At 37.3% G+C, this 22995-nt stretch overlaps 1 protein-coding gene across 1 annotated transcript in view; it reads left to right on the top strand.

Annotated features, from left to right (window-relative positions):
* Positions 1 to 6: 6 nt before the first annotated feature.
* LOC103253616 (metabotropic glutamate receptor 7) overlaps positions 7 to 22995 on the top strand; it is a 273476-nt gene continuing 250487 nt past the window's right edge. Inside the window, exon 1 of the mRNA XM_008051872.2 lies at positions 7 to 572. Within this exon, the coding sequence (XP_008050063.1) occupies positions 54 to 572 (519 nt within the window). The 5' untranslated portion in view covers positions 7 to 53. The remainder of the gene's footprint in view (positions 573 to 22995) is intronic.

The following is a 22995-nucleotide window of genomic DNA, read 5'->3' as shown; positions in this document are numbered from 1 at the left end:
CCCGCCGCCGTCCCCTCCGGCGCCGCCGCCGCCACCGCAGCCGCCGGAGCAGCATGGTCCAGCTGCGGAAGCTGCTCCGCGTCCTGACTTTGATGAAGTTCCCCTGCTGCGTGCTGGAGGTGCTCCTGTGCGCGCTGGCGGCGGCGGCGCGCGGCCAGGAGATGTACGCCCCGCACTCGATCCGGATCGAGGGGGACGTCACCCTCGGGGGGCTGTTCCCCGTGCACGCCAAGGGTCCCAGCGGAGTGCCCTGCGGCGACATCAAGAGGGAGAACGGGATCCACAGGCTGGAAGCGATGCTCTACGCCCTGGACCAGATCAACAGCGATCCCAACCTCCTGCCCAACGTGACGCTGGGCGCGCGGATCCTGGACACTTGTTCCAGGGACACTTACGCGCTGGAGCAGTCGCTCACTTTTGTCCAGGCGCTCATCCAGAAGGACACCTCCGACGTGCGCTGCACCAACGGCGAGCCCCCGGTTTTCGTCAAGCCGGAGAAAGTAGTTGGAGTCATTGGGGCTTCGGGGAGTTCGGTCTCCATCATGGTAGCCAACATCCTGAGGCTTTTCCAGGTAGGGGGGCGCTCCCTCCGGGGCGGAGCACGCCGTGGCTGCCTGCGCTCTTAACCCTAAAAGCTGGCTTGGACTCCAGGGGTGCGGGGCCAGGTCTGCCTTCGCGCATTTCCACCCTGGAGATCCCGCCGAATCCTTCCCACCCCGCCCGAAGAGATACCGCCCCTGCTGGGTTTATTTCCCTTCCATCTCTCCCCTGTCCACGCTCCGCTCCATCCGGCTTGACGTCCTGGATTTATGGCCCCATTTACAAGAAGCAATCTGCGAAAAACAAGGCGATGATTTAAATGGGTTTGCATTAGAGTGAAATATGGTCCGAAAACAGGCTTGTAAAAGTGCCGGGCTCCTAGGAGAGCAGGTTAGGCGCATGGAATATGAAAGATGAGAAGATGCCTCGACACTGGGCATTTCCCAACTCCCCAGCCTCCCACCCACAAGCCACCCGGCAAACCTCGACTCCCTTGGAAAATTTCGAGACGACCTTAAGGACTTCTCAAACCGAGGGCTCGTCTTAACCTAGATGTGGATGTTAATTGCCCATCTCCCTGGGCTGGATTTCCCGGCCAGTAACCAGCCTCCGAGAAAGCGAGCATGGGGCGGGAGGTTCCGGGACCCTCCCCAAGTGAGGAGATGCCGCCCGTAGACGTGACCCTCACTTGGTTGCTCCGGGCAATGTGTTGCACCGTCTAAATTGTATTTGCAGTCCGGCCGCTGGCCGGAGCTGGGCGCTCAGCTTTCCACTCCTGCCGCTTCAAACCTCAGCTCAGAGATGAGCTCATGCTAACTGCGAAACAAAATCGCTTTCCCTGCTTCCTCCCTCCGCCCCCTTCACCCACTACCTCTCTAACGTGGCCCCCAAGCCCAATCTTTGGCTCGGAAGATGATTCCCAGGGCGAGGCAAGAAGTCTTCCGTTGAGAGGCAGTGGGGTGCGCTGAGCAGGGCCCCTGGGTCCTCTTGTGCCGGGAGCCAGAGGGCGACGGAAAAAACGGGAGGAAGGCGGATCCCGGGCCGCTGAGCGGTGGGTTCTACCGCAGTGTTCTCTAGCTTCCCGCTCCCGCAGCCTCTGCCCCATGGTTCCTGAGCTGCACTTGGTGGGAAAGGGTGACTTTGGGGTTCAGAAATTGAGATTCAGGGTCTCTGTGACTGTGGGTCCCCTTCTCTTTGTTTTTCCCCATATGTGCATCACTCTCAGTATCCTTGCTCTCCCCCCCCATCTCTGCCTCCTTTCTCTCTGTCCCCACTCTCAAGTTCTTCGTTCCTCTCAGTCTTAAGATGATCTTTTTCTTAGGTACTTTGTCTCTCTCCCTGCCTGATAGTACCCAAACCCAGTTAATCTCTTCCCCGGACGTAAAGGCTGATCTTAGCACCTTTGTGCTCTTCATATCTAAGGAATTGGCTTCCTCTCAAGTGCTTTCCCTAAAGGTTTTTGCTTTCAGGAGGGGACTCCTTGTGAGATTCAGGCTGTCACCACATCACCTCCAGGAGCGTGAAGTTTGTGTTCCAGATGGAGGAGTGCCTATCCAAGTCTGCAGCTTCCCATGGTCCTGATCTTCCTAGCATCCCTGACACCTCCTGAATGTGCTGTCATGGAGATCCCTAGATGTTTGCAAACCCCAAAGGACTTTGGAGGTAGCCATCACACTGAGTCACTTGCTTTCTGGAAGAGCCTAGCTTGTTGTCATCAAAGCCCAAAAGCACTTCCTTCCTCTTTGAGCTTAAAGCTAGGCAACTTAAGGGGGCAGGGCTGTAGGAGAGGATGGGGGTCAGAGATCAGACATCAACCTGAGAACCCTTGGGGGCTGGGAGGTTACAGCATTTTTCTTGCTAGCCCTGGGGGTTGGAGGCACAGAATATTTTGTGTTCCACTTTGGAAATTATTTTGCTGCCTATTTCTCTCTTCATTCAGAATGGGAAGTACTGCAGATGGGTCTGTCTTTCCGAAAGAGTGAAATGTTAAAGTCAAGAAAGAATTGCAGACTAGGCTGAGGGACTGTATTTGAAAAGATGCTGGGGGTGGGTGCTGATTCCTCCTCTGATGTGTCAACCTGAGGCAACTTGCTAGAAGGGAGGAAAAAAGGGCTGGTCTTACACTCATTTCTCCATTCCCGGAGCTGTGGAGAAGAACCGAATGCCAGCGTTAGCAGTGTGGGTTGGGACTAAAACCATTCAGAGAAAACACTGTCATTTTCCTCTAATTTGCAAATTGCAGCTATTCATGTTGGAATGAACAGCTGAGGGAAAAAGAGCCTCCAGTTTTCACCTGCATTTATTGAGAAGGAGCTGGTAGTAGGAGGAATGCACCAACTTGTAGATTGTGCTGCATGCAAACTGGAAAAACAATTGGGTGGGAAGCAACATGGTTAGCCACTGCCCATGTTGGAAGAATCTCTTCCAGTGGCCTTTGTGTGCACACGTGTGTGTGTGTGTGTGTGTGTGTGTGTGTGTGTGTGTGTGTGTGATCTTAGAAGCTCCTGGCATGTAATTCCAATCCCCCATTTTTCAATTTCTGTAAGCCTACAGAATAGGTAGAGATAATAACAGTATACATGCCCATTATTTAAAGGCACAATCAATTAGGGGGAGAATAAAAGGATGTGGTGTATCTTCTCTGGGATTCCAAGGTTTGGGTCAATTAAGACTGTCCTATATAAAAGACACTACTCCAAATGATTGAATTCCTAGCTCACCAGTGATTTGAGTTTCTTTTTCCTTCTGGTCCCTGTGGTTGCTGAGGGGACCATGCCAAAATGATCACTGGATATAAATTTGTAGTAAGATAAGCCTCAAGGCTGGGAGAGGAAATACTTAGAGACTTAAATGGGGAGGAGGGGTGCTGAGAGCTGTAGGGCAGAAGGGAGTAATAAAATATGAAATAGTGATGCTGTCAGCAAAGCCTGACATGAAGATTTTTTTTTTCCTGAAAATTAGGACTTGAGCAAGAATGACTACTCAGATGTAGATAGTGTCTGTGACTTCAAATTCTCATTTGCCTTCTGGTGTACCAGATCAAAGATATGAGCTGAGCAGGTCCTCTTTCTTTCCTCTCTATACACAGTGAGTAGGTTCATAAATGCCAGGTCTAAGGACAAGAATCATATCCAGTGGGTCTTTCAAATCTAGGAATTTGAGGCTAACGAAATTAGTGTGTGGCCAGCGCTCTGCCAACTAGAATTAAATCACTGCAATTGCCCTGCAATGCATTTTTAGCCTCAAAGAAGCATCAGGGAGGAATTTCTGGAGATTTGTTTCTAAGCCTGTGCAAAATAATACTCTCCTAATGCTAAGAAAGATTAAACGTAAATTAATATTGACTATAAGTAACATATTTTTAAAAAATCATCACAGAGTGGGGATGGCTTCAAGTGGAGAGGTTATATAATATACTGACCATAGGATAAATCTCCCCTGACCACTGTTTTATGGACAATAAGTAAGATATATTATAGTGGGAAGTAATGGGAACATTTTTATTCAAGGCTTCTCTGTTATTGACTTGGGAGCAAACACTCTGAGAGTGTAAATTACTCTTGCTACATCCTGACTCTGAATGAATAATATTTCATGTGTAGTGACTTGGTCTGAGCTATAGACTCGAAATTGAATGGCATCTGTTTCAGTTGGATTTTTTTTCCCTCAAGCAACTAGATGGAAACAGTGGTCAACTCTACCCTTGTTGGAACATAATGCAAATGTAAGCCTGTGAACCTTGTACTATGAATGAAATACATTTGTAAATGTGTCAATATTTTCCTTCTGTTCATTGAAACCTGGATAAAATCTCAAACTTTTGGGGCTATAATTTACACATAATTACCTAAATTTTTTTTCTTTCTTCCTTCCTTTCTCTTCTCTCTCTCTCTCTTCAACTTATGTACTCATATAGAGCTGAGCTAAAAGGTGGTATGGTATTACTATAGTGGGGAGATTTTTTTAAAGCAATTCTAACTTACACTTATAAAAATTTCATAAATATAGGTGTCACTGCCACTTAGAATAGTCTCTATAACAATCTCTGCCTCCACATTTACTGTGTTTTAGGAAATTTACCTAACAGATGGTGAGTGGGAAATTTTTAAAGGGGCATTTTTAAAAAAGCAAAAAGAGAAGAAGTGAAGACATGCATAGATTATATTTGAAGATACTTCCATGTTTATTTTATGTATGCATGTGCATGCAATTAGGATGTCTTTGGGTATTTTTAAGAATAATAAAAAGAATGAATGCATTTACCCCAACTTCATAAACATTTAGAGTTTAACAAATTACAAGTGCACTACATCTTACAGGTTGTATCATGGATTTAAAAGACCAGTGCTGTATTGCACAGTGTGCAGTCTGCCATTAGCTAGCTAAGTTACTGAAAATAAATCACTTAATTTTTGTAGGCCTTATTTTCTTCCTCTGATTTTTTTTTCTAAATAAAATATAGTGTCTAGAAATCTTTAATCTTTCTATTTAGCTTGGAAAATACCTCTCTTGTCAAAACTCTTTACGTATTTCCAGCGGCCACTTTGAACTTTCAATGAATTTGTGGGAACTTTTATAATATATTTTCCCACAGCTATTTTGGTCATTACTAGTCTTGCTAACTCCCATATTCAGACTTTTTCTTTACTCTTTTACTCATTTACTCCTCAATCATTTATGTCAAGGTTGGTGGCATAAAAAATGACCTCCTGGATCAGCTTACTGCGTGATCATAAGACACGGGGCAAAGAGTAAGAACTGTAGAGTGTGCAGTAGCAGTCTTAGCTTTCGTCTTTCCAATGCCCCTTTCTCTTTCATCTTGCAGAAACATCAGACTTTTCTTTCTGAAAACTTCTAAATAATGACATCTGCCTATTATTTTGGTACCAGAGATGAGACACCTGACATAGGTCAAACAAAGCAGGTGTTTGGTTCCATTGTGAGCACCTGACCTTGTCTAGGCCAATTAGAATCCTTCCCAAGAGGTTTCTGTCAGAGAAAAATGGTAACTTGTCTCTTTTCTCCAAAATTTCTAAGTTGGGGGAGATGTGATTCTGGGGCTCCCCGTGACCATCCAACACAATGAGAGAATTTCTGCTGCATAAATTCATGCAGACATGAGCAGGGCTGGGTGGTAGGGAGAGAGCTGGAGCCCTGTTGACATTCTGGAACTCCCAAATCCAACTACATCTGAATCTAGATATGTCTTTGAATTTCTAGGACATGTTTACTTCAAAGAAATTTATTTTTACTATTTTGAGTTAGATTTTGCACTTGGAAGCATCATAGCTAAAAACAGCTGATTTCCTACATTAATGTAAGGTTCACTGACTGCCATTCATTAAGTGAAAAATAATGCTGTATATGATATTTTCTTAACTTTAAATGTAATCATTTTAGCCCAGGTTTGGAATATTTAAAACTCGACATGCTTCTCTTCTCAATATTTACTGTAACTGCTTTAAGCCTTTGTGATCGTGTCTTCCCCATCTTGATGCAGCTGAGAGACAGGGCGGACACTTCTGATCTAAACTGCGGGATGTAAAGGCCTCCTATCTGGAATCTTTGGAACCATACTCAAGGTCTTTTATCAAGGCAAATCTTTTGTTGATATCCCCAGGGCACAGAAGCATTTTCATGGCATTATGGAGTACAAAGTATATTAAATTCCTGGATCACTCTACAGTAAGCAACAAGCCTAACTCTACTTTTGTCCTTTTTCATTAAGTAAGCAATTAAGTGTATCTGCAAACACATTTTCCCAGCGACTATAATGAATATATGATGACTATTTAAAAGGACATTTATGCAACATAGTCAGACTCATTCATTAATGAACCTTTTGTGAATTGGCACAGTCAATATATATTCCTTGCATTAAAAAAAAAAACCTAAAACGAATAAACTTTTTTACAAGTAAATATTTATCTGAGAAGAGTATTGTGTCAATATTCTAAATATTATGACATTATCATGCTTGACAAGTAAAGTACCCTCCTTTCAATTATATTTACTACTAAATATTTTTGGATACATTATTAAAAGGTCAGAAATGACATATATGAAATTGCAGTGATATAAAATACATATTATCAGTCTTGAGGACAGACTGTATTTTTTCAATAATAGCAGCAGTAACCATAATAATAATTTGAATGTTTACTATGAGCCACTGCACCATCTACTAAAAATATTTCATCTTATTTAGTTCTCACAATAGTCCTGCACTGTTCATATTCTTATCCTATTCTTCAGCTAACAAAAATGATTCTCACAACCCAAAGTCACATAGCAGGTAAATGGCAACGTCTGGATTCAAACTTAGATTTCTCTGACTATATCCAGGTTGTTAAACACAATGTATACTTCTCAATTGTTGCACAAATGCAGAAATGGTTAAGATAGTTATAGATTTGTCTACCCTGAATTTATAGTGGTTTAAAGTAATAAAAACTGTTGATTGCTTAACCATACCTAATTACAGAAATACTTTATTTTAAACCAAAACCAAGATTAATTCTGTAGACCCATGGAAACTCGAGCGCACAAACTCTTATCTCCAAATAAAAGACATGTGTTCTCCATTATTCAACAAGTAGTTTGGTATGCAGGCAATAAATACATGGTAGGTTTTTCATTCAAATAAATGAGAAAAGATGTTTCTTCTTGTCTTGATTCACTGCCCATTATTATGGATTATGATGGCTCTTCCTAAACTTTATTTCATTCACTCCACTCTTTCTACAAACCTCAAGTGGGGAAATCCATCATTCAGATATATGTACAAAGTGAGAGGACTGTATTAATACAATTGCTGAAAGTCAAGTTGATAGAGCACAGAAAGTACATCCTAATAAATGCACCATTAATGTTTGTGTGGGCCGAGGAGGGAAGGGTAGGAGAATTTTCAGCTTAATGGATTATTTTGCCACTTGCTATAAAAGAGCTGCAGCTTAATAGCTTTATAATTGGTCATTTATAGAATTCTCTATCTCTGGGTGTTGTACTTTCACCATTCTACTACTGCTGATTCTTCCTCTTGTTCTTGATGGAAGGTAGCAATGAAGTCACTTAGCAGGACTCAATCTCTTCTTCTGCATTATTGTTTAGATGAAAATATTTTTGTTTGTTAAAATAGTATCTAAATGTTTTTATAATATTTTAAACTTGACTATGATCTGAGGTATTAGCTCAGGCAGACATTATGGGAATGTGTCCAAAGAAAAACACACTCTATCAAAAACAATTATCAAAATGTTTATGTAGGGATTAAGAATCACATTTTTACTCTACAATTATTACCCTCCTGACCTTGATCAAACAGGTACCACACCTTTCATCAATTTTCTTATCTTTAAAATGGGTATAATAAAAATGTATCTGACTCACAGTAATTGAAAGGATCCTATGAAATATATATGGAAACACTGTAGCACTGAGATTAGCATAATTGTTTGATAAATTTAGAAGCTATTATGATTCTATCACTAAATAACACTATTGCTTAAATGATCACGATTTCAAATTTTGCTGTAAAATTACCATAGTAATTCATGTTTAATCAAATTATTTTTTCTTTCTTTTTAGTGGATTATTTTCCCTCTTCTAAAATATATATGATTTTTGTGTGGAAAAGAGGTTAGAGAAAAAAGAGGGAGGGAGAGAGAACATTTCAGTGATGCTATTCAGAGGGATGAGAATCTTCATGACACTGATTAAAGCAAACCACGAATTTCATGAACTTAAGATAGTACAGAGGCTATGAGCAGTGGAAGTCAGCCAGTCCTAAGTTTGAATTCCATTGCGACCCTTTTCTATCTGCAGATCCTTGGGAAAGTTAATTAAATTTTTTAAGCTTTACTCCTACTTTTCTCATTTATAATTTTTCCAGAAATATTTCTTAAGCTTCTTCTATATGCACTTTTCTAAGTGCTTAAACACATCAGTAAAAAAATAAAAGCTTTCTTTTTCTCTCTTTTTCTCTCTTCCTCCTCCTCCTCCTCATCTTCTATTCCCTCTCTCTCCTCTCTCTCTCTCAGCTTACATTCTCATGTGTGGAAACAGATGGATGTTATAAATAAATCTTATGGTGTGTCAAAAGTTGGTGGGCACTATGGAATAAAGAAAAGAATGTGGAACATACTGAATGTTTTGGGGTTGGTAGAACCAGAGGGATGTAAATGTGGCCTTTATTTTTAAGTAGGATAATCCGGGTAGACTTGATAAGGTGGCATTTGAGCAAAGACTTGAGTTGAGGGAGTTGGTACAGTGGATTTAGGGGAAGACCACTCTTTGGGTGTAGGAATGACCAGTGCCCAAACTCTAAGGTAGAAATGAGCCTGGCATGTTGGATGAATATCACAGAGGCCTCTTCTTCACCCAAGGAAATAAGTGAAATATTCATATATCAGAAAGAGACTCAGAGGCAAAATACTTAATTACTAAGCCAGTGAGGAGGAAGAGACAACTAGAGTTTATGAGGTCAGAGATATGAGAGGGCCAGATCAAGCAGCACCTCATAGGTCATCACTAGCATTTTGTCATTTACTCTAAATGTAGTCAGCCAGTGGTTGGATTTTATCAGAGGTATGAGATGATCTATCTCCTGCTTTAAAAGGATAATACCTTCCATGGTATTGAGGATAAGGGGAAAGAGTGAAATTAGAACAGATGGGAACATTTATAGGTATCTGTGAGATCAATGTTGATTTCGTGTCTTGAGGAAGTATGATAACAGCAGTGAGTCCAAAGGGATATACATTTTGAAGATTGAAATAAGATTTCCAGGCAAATTCAAGGTGGATTGTGAAAGAAAGAAAAGGAACAAGGATGGATCCAAGATTTGGGACCTTCAGACATCATCTGAAGTAGAAAAGATTTAGAATAGAACAGGTTACGGGAGTTAACGGTCAGTTTTTTGGAAATAGAAGTTTCAAAGCGCTTTATTTACATCCAAGTAGAGATATTGAATACACAGTTGCATATGTAAGTCTGCAGCTCTGAAGAAATTCTGGACTAGAGATGCATTTATATAAAATGGAAATATTAAGAATAGTTACATGAAACAGTTAATTTAAAGATTAAATAAAGTAATAGAATTAGCACTGTGGGTTCTAAAAACACAATAATTATCAGCTGAAAATAATAGTCATCTGAAATGGAAAAAAACTTGTGGTTATTGGCGCAAAACTGAACAAAATGGTATGTCAATATTTTAATTAGAGGCACAATAATTCGTGACACAATTACTTTAGACACCATAACTACAAACCTTTAAAAAATTTAATTTTCTAACTTTTTCCCTGATATTATAACTGCAACCATATTTTGTGAGATTTAAATTAGTTGTAGTAGAGTATTTCTTTAATGAGAATCAATTCTTAACTATTTAGTTAGTGCAATATAGCTATTATTCTTATTCTTTTAGGCTCCTCATCAAACTTAGTTGAGAATTTGTCATCACTGATATACATGATAATGTTTATGCAGTTATTCATGTATGTAAGAAAAAAATAATGGGCTCCTCTTAAAATATCCATACGGGTAACTACTTTGAAAATTTTCATTAGGCATTTTCCATCTTTCCTTGAGTTTTTAGATTGAAAACATGCCAGGGAAATTTTACCTCACTGATTTTCAGTGACTTTTAAGTATTTGCAAACTCTTAAACAGCTTTTATGACTTAACTAAAATTTCATTCCTTATTTGTTTGACTACCACATATTGGTCTAAGCATGTACTTATAATAAAAATGCATAACCATGTTGTCTCTACACATCTATAATTTTATTTTAACACTATCATTATGTAAGCTATATTTTAATTGTAATTATAACACATTTTATATCAATACACATCCATTTCTAGTGTTTAGGGGAGGAGCAGCATATAGTAAATTTTACCAAAATATAATTTCTGAAGAACAGAACAGAGGGTAATTGTATAATTCTGTATTCACTATAATTAAGTTCAGTGAAGTTGGCATAATAAAATTAAGATTAAAAAGAAAAGATACAAAACAAAATCATTGAGGCACATGGCTTCCTCTCATCTACCCTTTCCATATCAGATAACACAGACTTAGCATTTTTCTGTATAGAAATAGATTTTTTAAAAAGAGGCTAGTAGCTGAATGACAGTGATAAGATGAGTGAAACAATGGAAAATGATATGGAAATAACATCTTGTGTCTAGATTTGGGAGGTGGAGAAAATCTACTAGTATGTATGCCTACTGGGACCACAGTTTCTAAAATAGTTTTAAGTTCAAGATCAAATATGCAGTCCCAACATGTTCATTGGTAGGGACATATTTATACTCTAATCTTTGCTTTCTGATTCTTAATAATTGATTGAGAAGATTATCACAAGAATTGTACCAGATGAGGCAAAGTACATTGTTTAAAAATGATTGATGTTCCCTCAACTGCCAATCTCCAAACTTGAGTGCATGTGCTCATTTGTTGTCTCATTCTCTTTCTCTCTCTCTCTCTTTCTCTGTCTCTATCCTTCACTCTTACTCTGTCTTGCTCTTTTGCTTCCTCTCTGCAATTCACTCTTACTCTCCATCTTTCATGGACTTATTTAGGTTTGGAGTGTAAGAATGACTTATAGAAAAAGATCATTGTAATTTTTGTATTTTCAGAAGGCAATAGAGCATAGTGGTTATGAGTGTAAGTGCTGAACATAGTTCACATTCCGCTTTCCACTTGGTAACCATGTGAACATGGGCAATTTACCTGATTATCAGGACTTCACTATTCCCATCTGTAAAATGATTGTATTAATAGATCCAGGCACACAGGACTGTTTTCAGGGTTAAATGAGGTTATCTATGTCAAGCACTTAATACAAAACCTATAGCACAGCAAAATCTATTATTTATTATTAACAGTACCAGTGTTAGTATTCTCACAATGTCTGCTAGCTTTCCTAGCCCTATTCCATTATCCCCTTCCTCACACCCCTGTCATGGCCCTGTTCAAGGGCAGGGAATTTGGACAGCATTCGTCTCTGCTGGTATCTGATTCATGCCTAGCATCACTGAGGCTAGGCCACATCCTGGCATTCATTGCTGCTCACTGAAACAATCCCTGATTGATGAAAAGTTGGATTTTAAGAAAAAGTAGGGTCAAGGTGAGAGAATTTTTCCTCTTCTTCACCCAAGGAAATAAGTGAAATATTCATATATCAGAAAGAGACTCAGAGGCAAAATGCTTAATTACTAAGTTTAGAAATTGAGATCAAGTCAAGTCAGACTGAATTTTAACTTACTTCCATCACATACAGATAGTGGGATCTTAGATGTTCATTGTAACCTCTCTAAGCCTGAGTCTACATCTGGAAAAACAAATAATAATAATATTAGAACCTACTGCATACTATTGTTGTGAAGAATGAATGAGTAAATCCTTTTCAGCTCTGGGCACATTGTTTTGCATTAGTAAGTACTCAGTCATTGTTAGCTACCATGACTGCTTCCACTATTCATGTTATTACTAAGTAGCTGCAAAAATCAGAGATCCCTCCTTTTCTTAAATTACACATGACCATTTGGACAACCAGCTTACATTTATTAAGCAGCACTTATATGTCAAGCTGCAGGAATATAGAGGAGTTTCAAATATACTCATAGTCAGAGCCAGCTGTGGGGTCTATATCAATACTACCACTACCACCATTATCATTGCCATGTTCACCAAGCAACTAACCACATCAAGCACTTTCTGTGGGCAGGTATAGAGCTTAGGCCTGTCCATTTTGTTTTCTCACTCAAGTAGAAAAAATTATTATCATTTTATAGATAAAAACAATGTGGTATTGAGGGAATAAGCACCCTGACTCACAGTGAGAGAGATGCTTCCAGTATATCCAAAGCTCCGTCTCTCTGACCTTATGAGCCCTTAAGTGTCATAATACCACATCCTGGTGAGAAAATTTTCTTTCAGCCACTCCTGTAAAAGTAGAGAATATTCTTGATCCTGTGTCTCTGTATTCCCTATGCCTTTCCTGAATCAACTAACCAGTATTTTATTTTTTTCTTAAGAATCCACACATGATCCTTTTGGTAGTTACCTTGACCTTTTACTATTCTTACATTCTGTACATGACTCATCCACTCTATTTAAAGTTAATTTATTTGAGGTCAAGTGTAGGGCCTTACTCATCCTGATGTACAATTATCCTCTGTAACATCTAAGCCTATGCTTTTCATCTTGTAGGACTTCTGCAAATATATATTCAAATTTTATTGAATTGTGCTCATTAACAGTACATTAAAAGTTATACAGAAAATGCTTTCTTATAAAAGAAACATTCTGGCAAAAATTAGAGTACCTTTTATATTTATAAGATTTTTACAGAGGTCTTGGTTCCGCAGGCATTATTTTTTTTAAAGCACTTCATATTGCCTTATTTTAACATATACTGGTAAACCTGAGTTTCCTCAAGCCTACAAAGATTCACTTGCTTATAACTCAGCTTGTTGATGATGTTGCTGACTTATTCATTTACAGTAATTTAATAATGGCAGAGGTGAAGTAGAGTAGGGAGGTACATCTTAAATTCATAAGTTGGTTTTCTAGGGAAGTAACATAAAAACGAGAGTTTTTTAGAACTCCTCAATTCTTTTTATAATTGTATTTATTCAGGAGGAATAAAATTATCTTAAAAGGATTTATCATAATTTGCTCATATTCCTCTCATCAGTCTTAACAGGAAGAGAGTAGGATGAATAGAAGAAGCCATTATGGCATGAATCAAGGACCACTGGGTAGAAGTCAGGGCCCTGGGTGAACTTGCTTGTTTGTTTCTCCCATATTAATATTAGCTAATGCTTTGAGTGCTTGCTAGGTACAAGGTACTTTGCTGACCACTGCAATGTATTGTGTCATTTAATCCCTTGAGACTCAAACAGTAAAATTATATGCTGTTATGATCCCCCATTATGCACACGTAGAACAAATCCTATGAAGTGATTATTTGCTCATTCTAAAATTTGGAGGGGGTGAAACTTGAACTCATGTCTATAATTTACTCAACTCTTGTAATAATTCTTTGTCTGATTGCAAGTTTATAGGAGGTGAGGAGAGATGAGAAGAATCCCAATCTATTGAATAGTATTTTCCTCAGACATAGGTAAGGACTGTCTGTAACACCAATTCATTCATTCAAAATATATTTAGTAACTACTATACACAAAGGTATTTTAGAACACATGCATCATAGTGGTGAGTTCCCCTTCCTTTCACTCTCCCACATCAAGAAGAGAAGTCTTAGACTGATTTACCCGGTTTATGTAGGGGTTTAGTGCTGGGTGTCTAGGCCATCGTACATTGGCAAAACCAAGACAACTCACACTAGTTCATGGGCACCTTGATGCCAGGGTACAGCAATGTGCTTGGATCTTACTATTGTTGTGTGGGATTAATGACAAAATAGCTTTGGATCTGGATATGGAAAGTCAGTATATTTATGTGCTTGATGGTCTTATGTAGATATACATATACGGATATCACATATCATCAACCTGTAGCTACCTGCCTTTCCCCATTGCTCCTTCTTCCATAAACCAAACAAGGGCCTTCTCATCTCTCTTATGGATGAGCTGTTGAAAACGACAATGAAGCCTGTCATCCCTAGGAACTACATCATTGACTAAACAAACAGTTTTTCAAACATGCTTTTTGAAAAACTCCTGAAGTAGACTGACATTCCACTTGTAGGAGTAGAAAATGGTGTTTATTTATTATCCATGAGGAAAAAAAATAAGCTGCAGGATATAATTTACTCAATTTTAAAGTTTTTATATAGATATATATGAACAATTTTAAACTGAGAATATATGTATATTTGCTTTCTTCTGGCAAGTAACAAATGAAAGTATTAGTAGCTCTGCAGATGCACACACACACACAAGCAGGGAAATAGTTGATCATATTTAATTCAATAGCTCTTTTTTTTTTTTTTTTTTTGCAGATTTATAGTTACAGTCTTATGTTTGCAGATGTATTAACCGGAGAAAATATTTCCTCCTCTTTTCACAATAAAATTCCATCCATTTAAGACCAGTACAGCATATCCTAAATGCTTTAGTGCAGTTGTAATCTTTAATAGCTATGGAAATATGGAATTGCAAACATACCCCTAAAAATCATTTGAAAGTTTAATTATTTAAATTTTCCTTTTCTGTATTTACATTTGTGAATTTTGAAAAATCAATATTTAATTATATTTGTTTGTTCCTGTCCTTTTGATTGAAGATGGCAAACAATGAAAGACAAAAAATTAAAATTAAATACGTATTATTCAAAATTACCAAAAGTAAAGAAGTGGTAAAGAACTTCCAATGATTAAACTTTCAAAGGGTGATTTTTTTGCGAGTGTTGTGTTTCTTCTTCTAAGAAAATTATTCTGGAGAATCTTTTAAGACTTTTGGGGCACATAGTTTGATTAACAAATACTTTGTACCTGAAACTGCACTATGCACTGGTGATTCCAGAGATTAACATTAAATGATGATGATCATAATGATGACAATAAAAGCAGCATCAACTCATCGTCTCAGACAAGGAAGAAAAACCCACAGGGGAAATAGACCAATAAATCACACATTAATAATAGTAGAGGCTAAACATCAATGTGCTGAAGAGTCCCCTGGCAAGCATGCTAAGCAGGCAGTTTCCAGGACCCCTTTTTTGTTTGGACAGGTATAAGATATTGAAACTATATTTTTGTTGAACATTCTCAGGAGATTCTGAGGCTGATGTTCTCAATTGTCTTCAAACTTTAGTCTGTATCAGATCTGCTTGAAAGTCTTGCTAAAACACAGTTTTCTGGGCTTTGTCCCCAGAGCATCTGGATCACTAGGTCTGCAAGTCTATCCCATCCCCGGGTGTTGTTGATGTCACCGGTCCAGTGACCGCCTTGAGAACTCCTTGTTTATAGAAATCACTTTCAGTATTGTATTCAGTATTTCCAGATTGTATGTGTCATGAAAGCGGAGAACCATATGTGAAAAAAGGAGCTCCACCCTGATTTGGCCAATAATAGTTGAATTTATTGAATCAAGCAAGGTTATAAGTACTTCATCTGCATCAACCCATTTGATACCTTCAGTGGTATGTAGATGCTACTTATCATCTTCAATTTACAAAGAAGTTCATTAATTTGCCTAAGTCATACAGCTACTAAGTGGCAGATTAATAATTCAAACCTAAAATATCTGATTTCAGAGCCCACACTCTTTTTAAAAAAATACATATTATTTTTAATTGGCAAATTATAATTGTATTATACTTATGGAGTAAAGTGTGATGTTTTGATATATGTATATAATGTGGAGTGATTAAATCAAGCTAATCAACATATCTACCATCTCACTTGACAATTTTTATGCTGATACATTTGAGGCTTACTCTCTTAATTGTTTTGAAATATACAGTACACCACACTTTTAACCATTGTGCTTTGCTTATTTTGCTTAATTATTCTGCCTAGATACAGGGGTAAAGTGTTGTCAGCGAAGGTTTCCTAGAGGAACTGACCTCCGAGTGTAATTAGAAAGATGAGTGAAAATAAAATATTACTATCAAAAATTTTTTAAGAACAGTATCAGGGTTTCTAGAGATACCAGACATCCCCACATACCTACCCTAAGCATGTCTGATTATCAAGAGTCTAGAATAAGAGTAAAAATAACTATTGGGTGCTAGAAAATATTATAGAAATCTGAGGATAGAATTCAATATCTATTCATAATGAGTTTGGATAAAATAATAGAAATTGACTATAAGTGACTTATCTAACTTTTCTGATGTAACAAGAAATTTGAAGATAAATCTTGTGTTAATTTGCCTGCTAAAGGGTATTAACTAGTGACTAGGTTCTTCAGTCTTCCTGTCCCCCTCCTCTGGTGTGTCACTGTGACTGGGATTCCCATAGTTGCAAGATGACTGCTAAATCTTCAACTGTGTTATCCATGTTTCATACAGGAAAAAACAAAATTTTAAAAATGGGACTGTGTCTAAATCAAGGAGATTATATGCCAAAAAATATAATTAGACTTTCACTTAAATCTCATTAGCTAGGTCTTTAAACTGGTCACCTTAGCTTTGAGAATATTAGCGGTCTCACAAATCAGGGCTTTGATAGCAAGGAATAAGGGGAGAGTGTTTATTAATTAGGTAGCTGGCAGATTCTGCACAGACTTCCTGTCCAGTCTTCCCAAAAAATACCCCCAAATTCGACTTTATTTCATACATTTTTCTTTGAAGAATAGTGGGGAAACATTACCTATCTGTAAATAGACTCCTGAAAAGGATACAATTATATAATTATACAACCCCCTAGAGAGTCTCTTTCCTCTAAAAACTCTTTGAAAAATATTCAAGGTTGAGGATATTTTGATCTTAATTCAGTAACTTGCAGTTGATTATCCTGGAATGACATTCTTTCTCTGCAGATGTCCTGTCAGGCTTTAGAAAATTTTTATGGTTCACATATAAACAATATGAATCTCTTGGAAGTAAAATTCATTTAGGGACCAAAAAGTCCTTTATGTCTTTGCTATTTTTTGTTGCTGTTGTTCTCTCTACATTTTCACAAATTCCTCTTTCCAAAATGCCTTTGAACAAATCTGTTTGATATCACCCTTTCGTTTCTCCTGTGTGAATTCTTTATTACTAAGAATTCATCTACTTTCTATCTCTCACTTCTCTTTGTCAAAAGCATTTCTCTGGGTCTCCACTCCCTCCTCTAGTCTCATTTTTGGACGTATTTCTCAAACTAAAGGAGGAGTTCGCTTTGGTTTCTCCAGAAGTTTGGAGAACTTTCCTTTTCAAAAAAAAGGCGATGGTCCTGATTAACTTAAAAAGTAAGCAATATGGGAAATGCCTCTGATAATTAAGACAAATAAGATGTATGCAGTGGAAAACAGAGGTCAATCAGTGCAAAGACTTCATCTTACAGATAAAGCAACCGAGGTCTGAAAAAAGTGCATTAGTTAAAACAAAATAGGAGGAGATAAACCTTAAATTTCAGTGGCATGGCACATTGAAAATTTATTTCTCACTCACTCAGTAGTCTAGTATGGACTTCGGTAATTTTTCAGTCCTTCTTCTACCCAGTGATTCAGGAGCCTCCCGTCTTCATCATGTGGTTCTACATTTGTCTCAAAGGGGAGGGGAGAGAGGAAATTGCAAGTTCAATTATAAACTCATTTTCCCTCAAATATAAATTCTTATGTAATTTCTGATCATGTTCTTTGAGCTCGTAAGCTGTAAAGTGGCCACAACCAGATGCAAGTGGAAATGAGGAACACTATCCCAGGTTTGGTTCTACCAATGCCTTTACAGTCTGGAGGGGTTAAAAATGTTTATTCAATAGGTGGTCATTTGTATCACAATGACTGATTCGCCTAAGACAATGGACTTTCTCTCTCTCTCTCTCTCTCTCTCTCTCTCTATCTGTGTGTGTCTGTGTGTAATACATATATAGAGAGAGATATGAGCTAACACTTGAGGGATTCCACCTTGTGAAAAGTAAGTCGATCCAATTGCCTCTTTTTGCTGTCTTTCCTGGTTGAAGAGAACTACTGTTTCCCTTCATTGTCTACCCCAGATCTTAATATCGGTGTGATGAAACTGTGAAATAAATTTTTCTAAGGTCTCCAATGTTTTGAAAGGTATAACGTACCCAGACCCTAATGATTTTACTCTGTACCACTTGTACCAATTTTAAATGATAAATTTGTGGAAAATGAATGCAAAAAAGACCTCATTTTCTATTGCACAAATACTTTGAGCCATCGTGCAAAATAATTGCAAATGTAGAGAAGGCAAAATCTTGTCAAAATAGAAATGCTTTGAATTGCAAAATTAGTGTAAATTTATTGTAGAAACTCCAAAAATTAAGAGGATACAAAGATAAAGAGGATGTAAGGAAAAATTCTATTTCCAATACATTACTTTTGTAACATTTCTGAGACTTTTTTGTTAATGAGAGTGCACACAAACACAATACAATGTATAATACGTTTATTTATTAGATCAAGCTATATAAACATTTGTGATTTTTTTACTTGGTAGTATGTATATTATGAGCATGATTTCATGTCACCTAATAAGAGTTTAGCTCATAATTGTTCATAGTTGAGTAGCATTTGATTATTTATTTAGCCAGTTACCTACTGCTCAGTATTTATTTAGGTTGTCCTCACTCCCTGCTTTGCTACTACAAGTAATGAGAGAAAACATCTTTGTTTATAAATCTTGGAGCATTTATTTCCTCTGAATGACTTTTTAGAAATTGAATGGCTGCTTTTCAATTTTGCTACATATTGACATATGGTCTTCCAGAAAAGTTACACTACTTCACTTTTCTATCAGCAATATAACTTCACATGTGGTCTCTCACACTGTCATCAGTACTAGCATTATTCATTTATTTCATTTAAGCCACTATAATGAGTAAGATATGACACCTACGTGAATCTAACTTACCTATTTTATTAATGAGTGAGGTTAAACATATTTCAAATGTTTATTGGCTGTTTATATTTCTTTTGTGTGACTTTATGATCTTTACCCATTTTGCATATTGATTTATGACAGCTTTTTATATGTTAAAGTGTTCATTATTTTGTTATGTATATACAACATTTCTGTTTTAGTTTGATTTATAAATTCTTATTTCATATTTATAATGAGTTATATAATATTATCCAGTCTAATCAAAACTCCTTTAATGAACACAGACATGGGGGAGATCATTAGTCACTCCCTCACATTTTATAATCAATTTCCTTTGGGGAAGTATGGAAATGTAGCTCCCCTATTTTTTATTACTCTTGGAAAGCATCTATTTGCTTTGAGAGGAATTATAGCCTCCATGATGCAGTAAAGAGAGATTTTATAGTATAGACAGGGTATACAGATTTTAAAAAGACTATACATTACACTCTATTGGTGATTGACTTATTTATAAAGATGACATTTTAAGTTGTATACTTGTCATCAGATAAGCACAACTAATTTTGTTAATATTAGCAAGAGCAACCTAGGAAGGCTTAGCAGTGAGAATTGAGGACACATGGGAGTACAGGATAGCCTCTCTCTCCTCCAAGACAGCAAGGACTTTAAACTGGAGGACTTCTGCTTGGGGCGTCTTGGCCCAATCAGTCCAACTAACATGTCTTGTCAGGTAGAGTACATTGAGAAGTCTAAGAAATTATCCTGTTCTCCTCTGGAAATTAGCAGAAATTACTGTATAGAGCAGAGGTAATAAATGCATGGTCTGGAGACTTGGAGACCCCGTTAGAGCCCTTAAAGTCAGTATGAGACAAAAATGTCAATATAAATTATACTGATAACAGTATCAATGAGGTGACATTTAGTCTTTTAAATAACTGGACTTTTTTTTTTTTTTTTTGCAATATACCATCCATTGGCAAATGGCAAAGCCAGTTGAGTGATCTTTTTGGTACAATAAATGAATCTGACATTCACATTTTGGAAAACTGAGATTATATCTGTTTTCGAGTACAGTGGCTACTTGTTCTATTTTATTCCTCCAGGTAGAGTTAGATGACATCACAGGGAGTAATATTTTAACCACATTTGACCCCTGGAGTTGTGCAAAAATGGAAGAAGTTGGCTCATCAGATAGTTTGTTCCTTGTCACTGAGAATATCAAAGTAGACTTGTATAGTCAGCAAATTACAGAGCCTACTTATCATTTCTGCAATATTGCAAACACTAGGGTATCAAGTGTATACAATTACAAGTTTCTTTATATTTTAAAGTAATCTTAATAATGTATTAGGATAGCTTTGAATATTTTTATTTGGTTAGCCATAATATTCTAGTAAAACAACCATCACCACTTTGACCATTAAAATATGCCCTTGTTGTCTTTTGTAGCCTAGCTATGCAGTCTTGGGCAAGTCACTAACCTATGTTGGACAAAAATTCCTTTATATGAAATAGAAATAATATTATATGCCTTTAAGGACTGCAGAAAAATGAGTGGTGATGTTTGTGAACTCTTCTAATACTTTATATCTATGGTATACACATTCTATCCTAAGATAATTTACATTAATGGAATAAATAATACTTAGGTAATGAATCTAAGTAATTGAAAATCTAAGTGAGGGGTCATTACATACCCAGAAATATGGATGCATCTCTATACCTAATGCAAATGTAGTAAAGGCATTATTCTCACATTATAAGGAATATGGTATGAAGACCAACCTAAGTTGAGGATTGAAAATTGAGAGGTCTCATTCTCTGTTGTATGTACTCCACAACTGCTTCCAAAGGCTCTGAAGTTTTGTAGCAGAAACCTGACCCCATAACCTTGGAATCAGAAGTAAGTTATGCCATAAAAGCAACTACTAATAATAGTTTTAGTTACAGCAACTACAATTTATTTGATATCTCCAAAGTATTCAGTATTTTGTAATCATAACATAGTGAGGGTTGCTGTGTTGTTTTGTTTTCAAGGTAGTTTGAGGGTTTTTTCAGCTTTACTGAGGTATAATAGACAATTAAAAATTGTGTATATTCAAAGTGTACAACAAGATTTACATATACATTGTGAAATGTCCGCAATTTAATTAGCATATTCATCACCATACATAGTTACCATTGTATGTGTGTGTGTGTGTGTGTGTGTGTGTGTGTGTGTGTGTGTGTGTGAGAGAGAGAGAGAGAGAGAGAGAGAGAGAGAGTGATATGAGGAAGCTTAAGGTCTACTTTCTCAGAAAATATCAAGTAAATAATATAGTATTGTTAACTACAGTCACCATGTTGTACATTTGATCTGAGAAGTACTATATTGTTGTGGTTGACAATGTACTTTCTTGAGCTTAAAAGTCTTGGTTTGTAATCTTATCTCCATTACCTCTTAATTGAATGACTTTTGGTCCTTTGTGCTTTATATTTGTTTGATTTTTTTTCTTTAAAAAAACTAATGAAATAATATCTGATATGTAGGATATTTGTTGAATCAAAAGATGCTTAGCTAATAAATGGGACAGCACTATATTACATAAATCATTACTCTCTGCTGATTCTTGCAATCATTTAAGTAGTCAGTAAAAATAATAATAAACAATTTTATAAAATGTTTAGGATCTGCCAATGACTTTACATACATTATCTAATTTAATCCATACCACATTATTATGTAGATACTATATTCTACCATGTTTTTGTTCAAAGGAAATTAAGGCCCAACAAAACTGAGGAGTTGCCTCAAGACATGAACTATAACCACACGATGTCTATAATTCAATTTCTGAAGCGCTTGTTGTTGTTTTAACTTCCAAGCATCTGATTTGAGATTTCTTTCTTTATATGGGGAATTTTTTATTTTATGAGTCTTGGTGAGGGACAATACCTTCTTCCCAGTATATAAATTGAAAATATCAGATACAATGTTTACTCTCTCTCCCAGTATTTTTTGCAATTGGAAGACAGTCAAGTGACCTATGGTTGACAACTTACACTCATGTTTAAATTTTGAATTAGAAAATAATAATATGAGAAAGCAAGTATGTCATGGAAACCTTTTCAGGGATAATAATAGTGATAGCAGCTGTTCCTGGGGCAGCATTTCATGTTCTGTTCCTGTCTGGTCAGCAAGGAAAGCTGGGACACATGAGGTGAACCCCAAAACCCCAGAATTTATTTATTAAAAAATTGTGTATTTATTCTTACATGTTAAAACTTCTGTCATCTTCAAAGTACTCTCCATTTTATGCAATACACCTATTGAGACATTTTTTCTACTGCTCAAAACAGTTTTGATGCCATTTAGTGCTTTTGTCATTTTTTTGTTTCACCTCTTCCACGTGGGCAAAACATTTCCCCTTGAGGACGCTTCTTTGTCTGGGACACACAAACACACACACACACACACACACACACACAGTCTTTTAGGGTGAGATCGGGTGAATAGGGAGGGTGGGGCATGGAGGTCATGCCCTTTTTGGTCAAAAACTGCTGAACACTCAACACAGTGAAGGCAGATCCATTGTCACAGAGAAAGAAACTAGTCACCTGTTTACCACAACTCAGGTTGTTTCTTCCGTAAATCATCTTTCACAACAGTGCTAACTGGTACACTGCTGTCGATGGGTTCCTGGAACACTTACCTAGGGGAGATACCTAAACTGCCAGAGACCTGCCCTCCAAAAAATATTTCCAATTTTTTTTGGTCCCTCCATGTTTAATTCCTCTTTTGCATTATTCTGTAATTCAATAGGGTCTTTACCTGCTTGTTTTATAATTTTATCTGCAGTTACCTCTGTTTCACATGCTAAGCACTGCATCTCTTCACTCAATTCCAGAAAGGTCAGGTAAACCCAGTACTGGAAACCCACTGCTCTGGGCCACAGGCATCCTAGGATGTGAAGTTTCATTTAATGTCTTTGTCACTTGGGGGTACA

This window comes from Carlito syrichta, unplaced genomic scaffold, assembly GCF_000164805.1.
Source record: "Carlito syrichta isolate Samal-C Ts95f unplaced genomic scaffold, Tarsius_syrichta-2.0.1 Scaffold240504, whole genome shotgun sequence".
Classification (NCBI taxonomy): domain Eukaryota; kingdom Metazoa; phylum Chordata; class Mammalia; order Primates; family Tarsiidae; genus Carlito; species Carlito syrichta.
The sequence above is the reverse complement of the archived record's forward strand: the minus strand, read 5'-3'. Positions and strand labels throughout refer to the sequence as shown.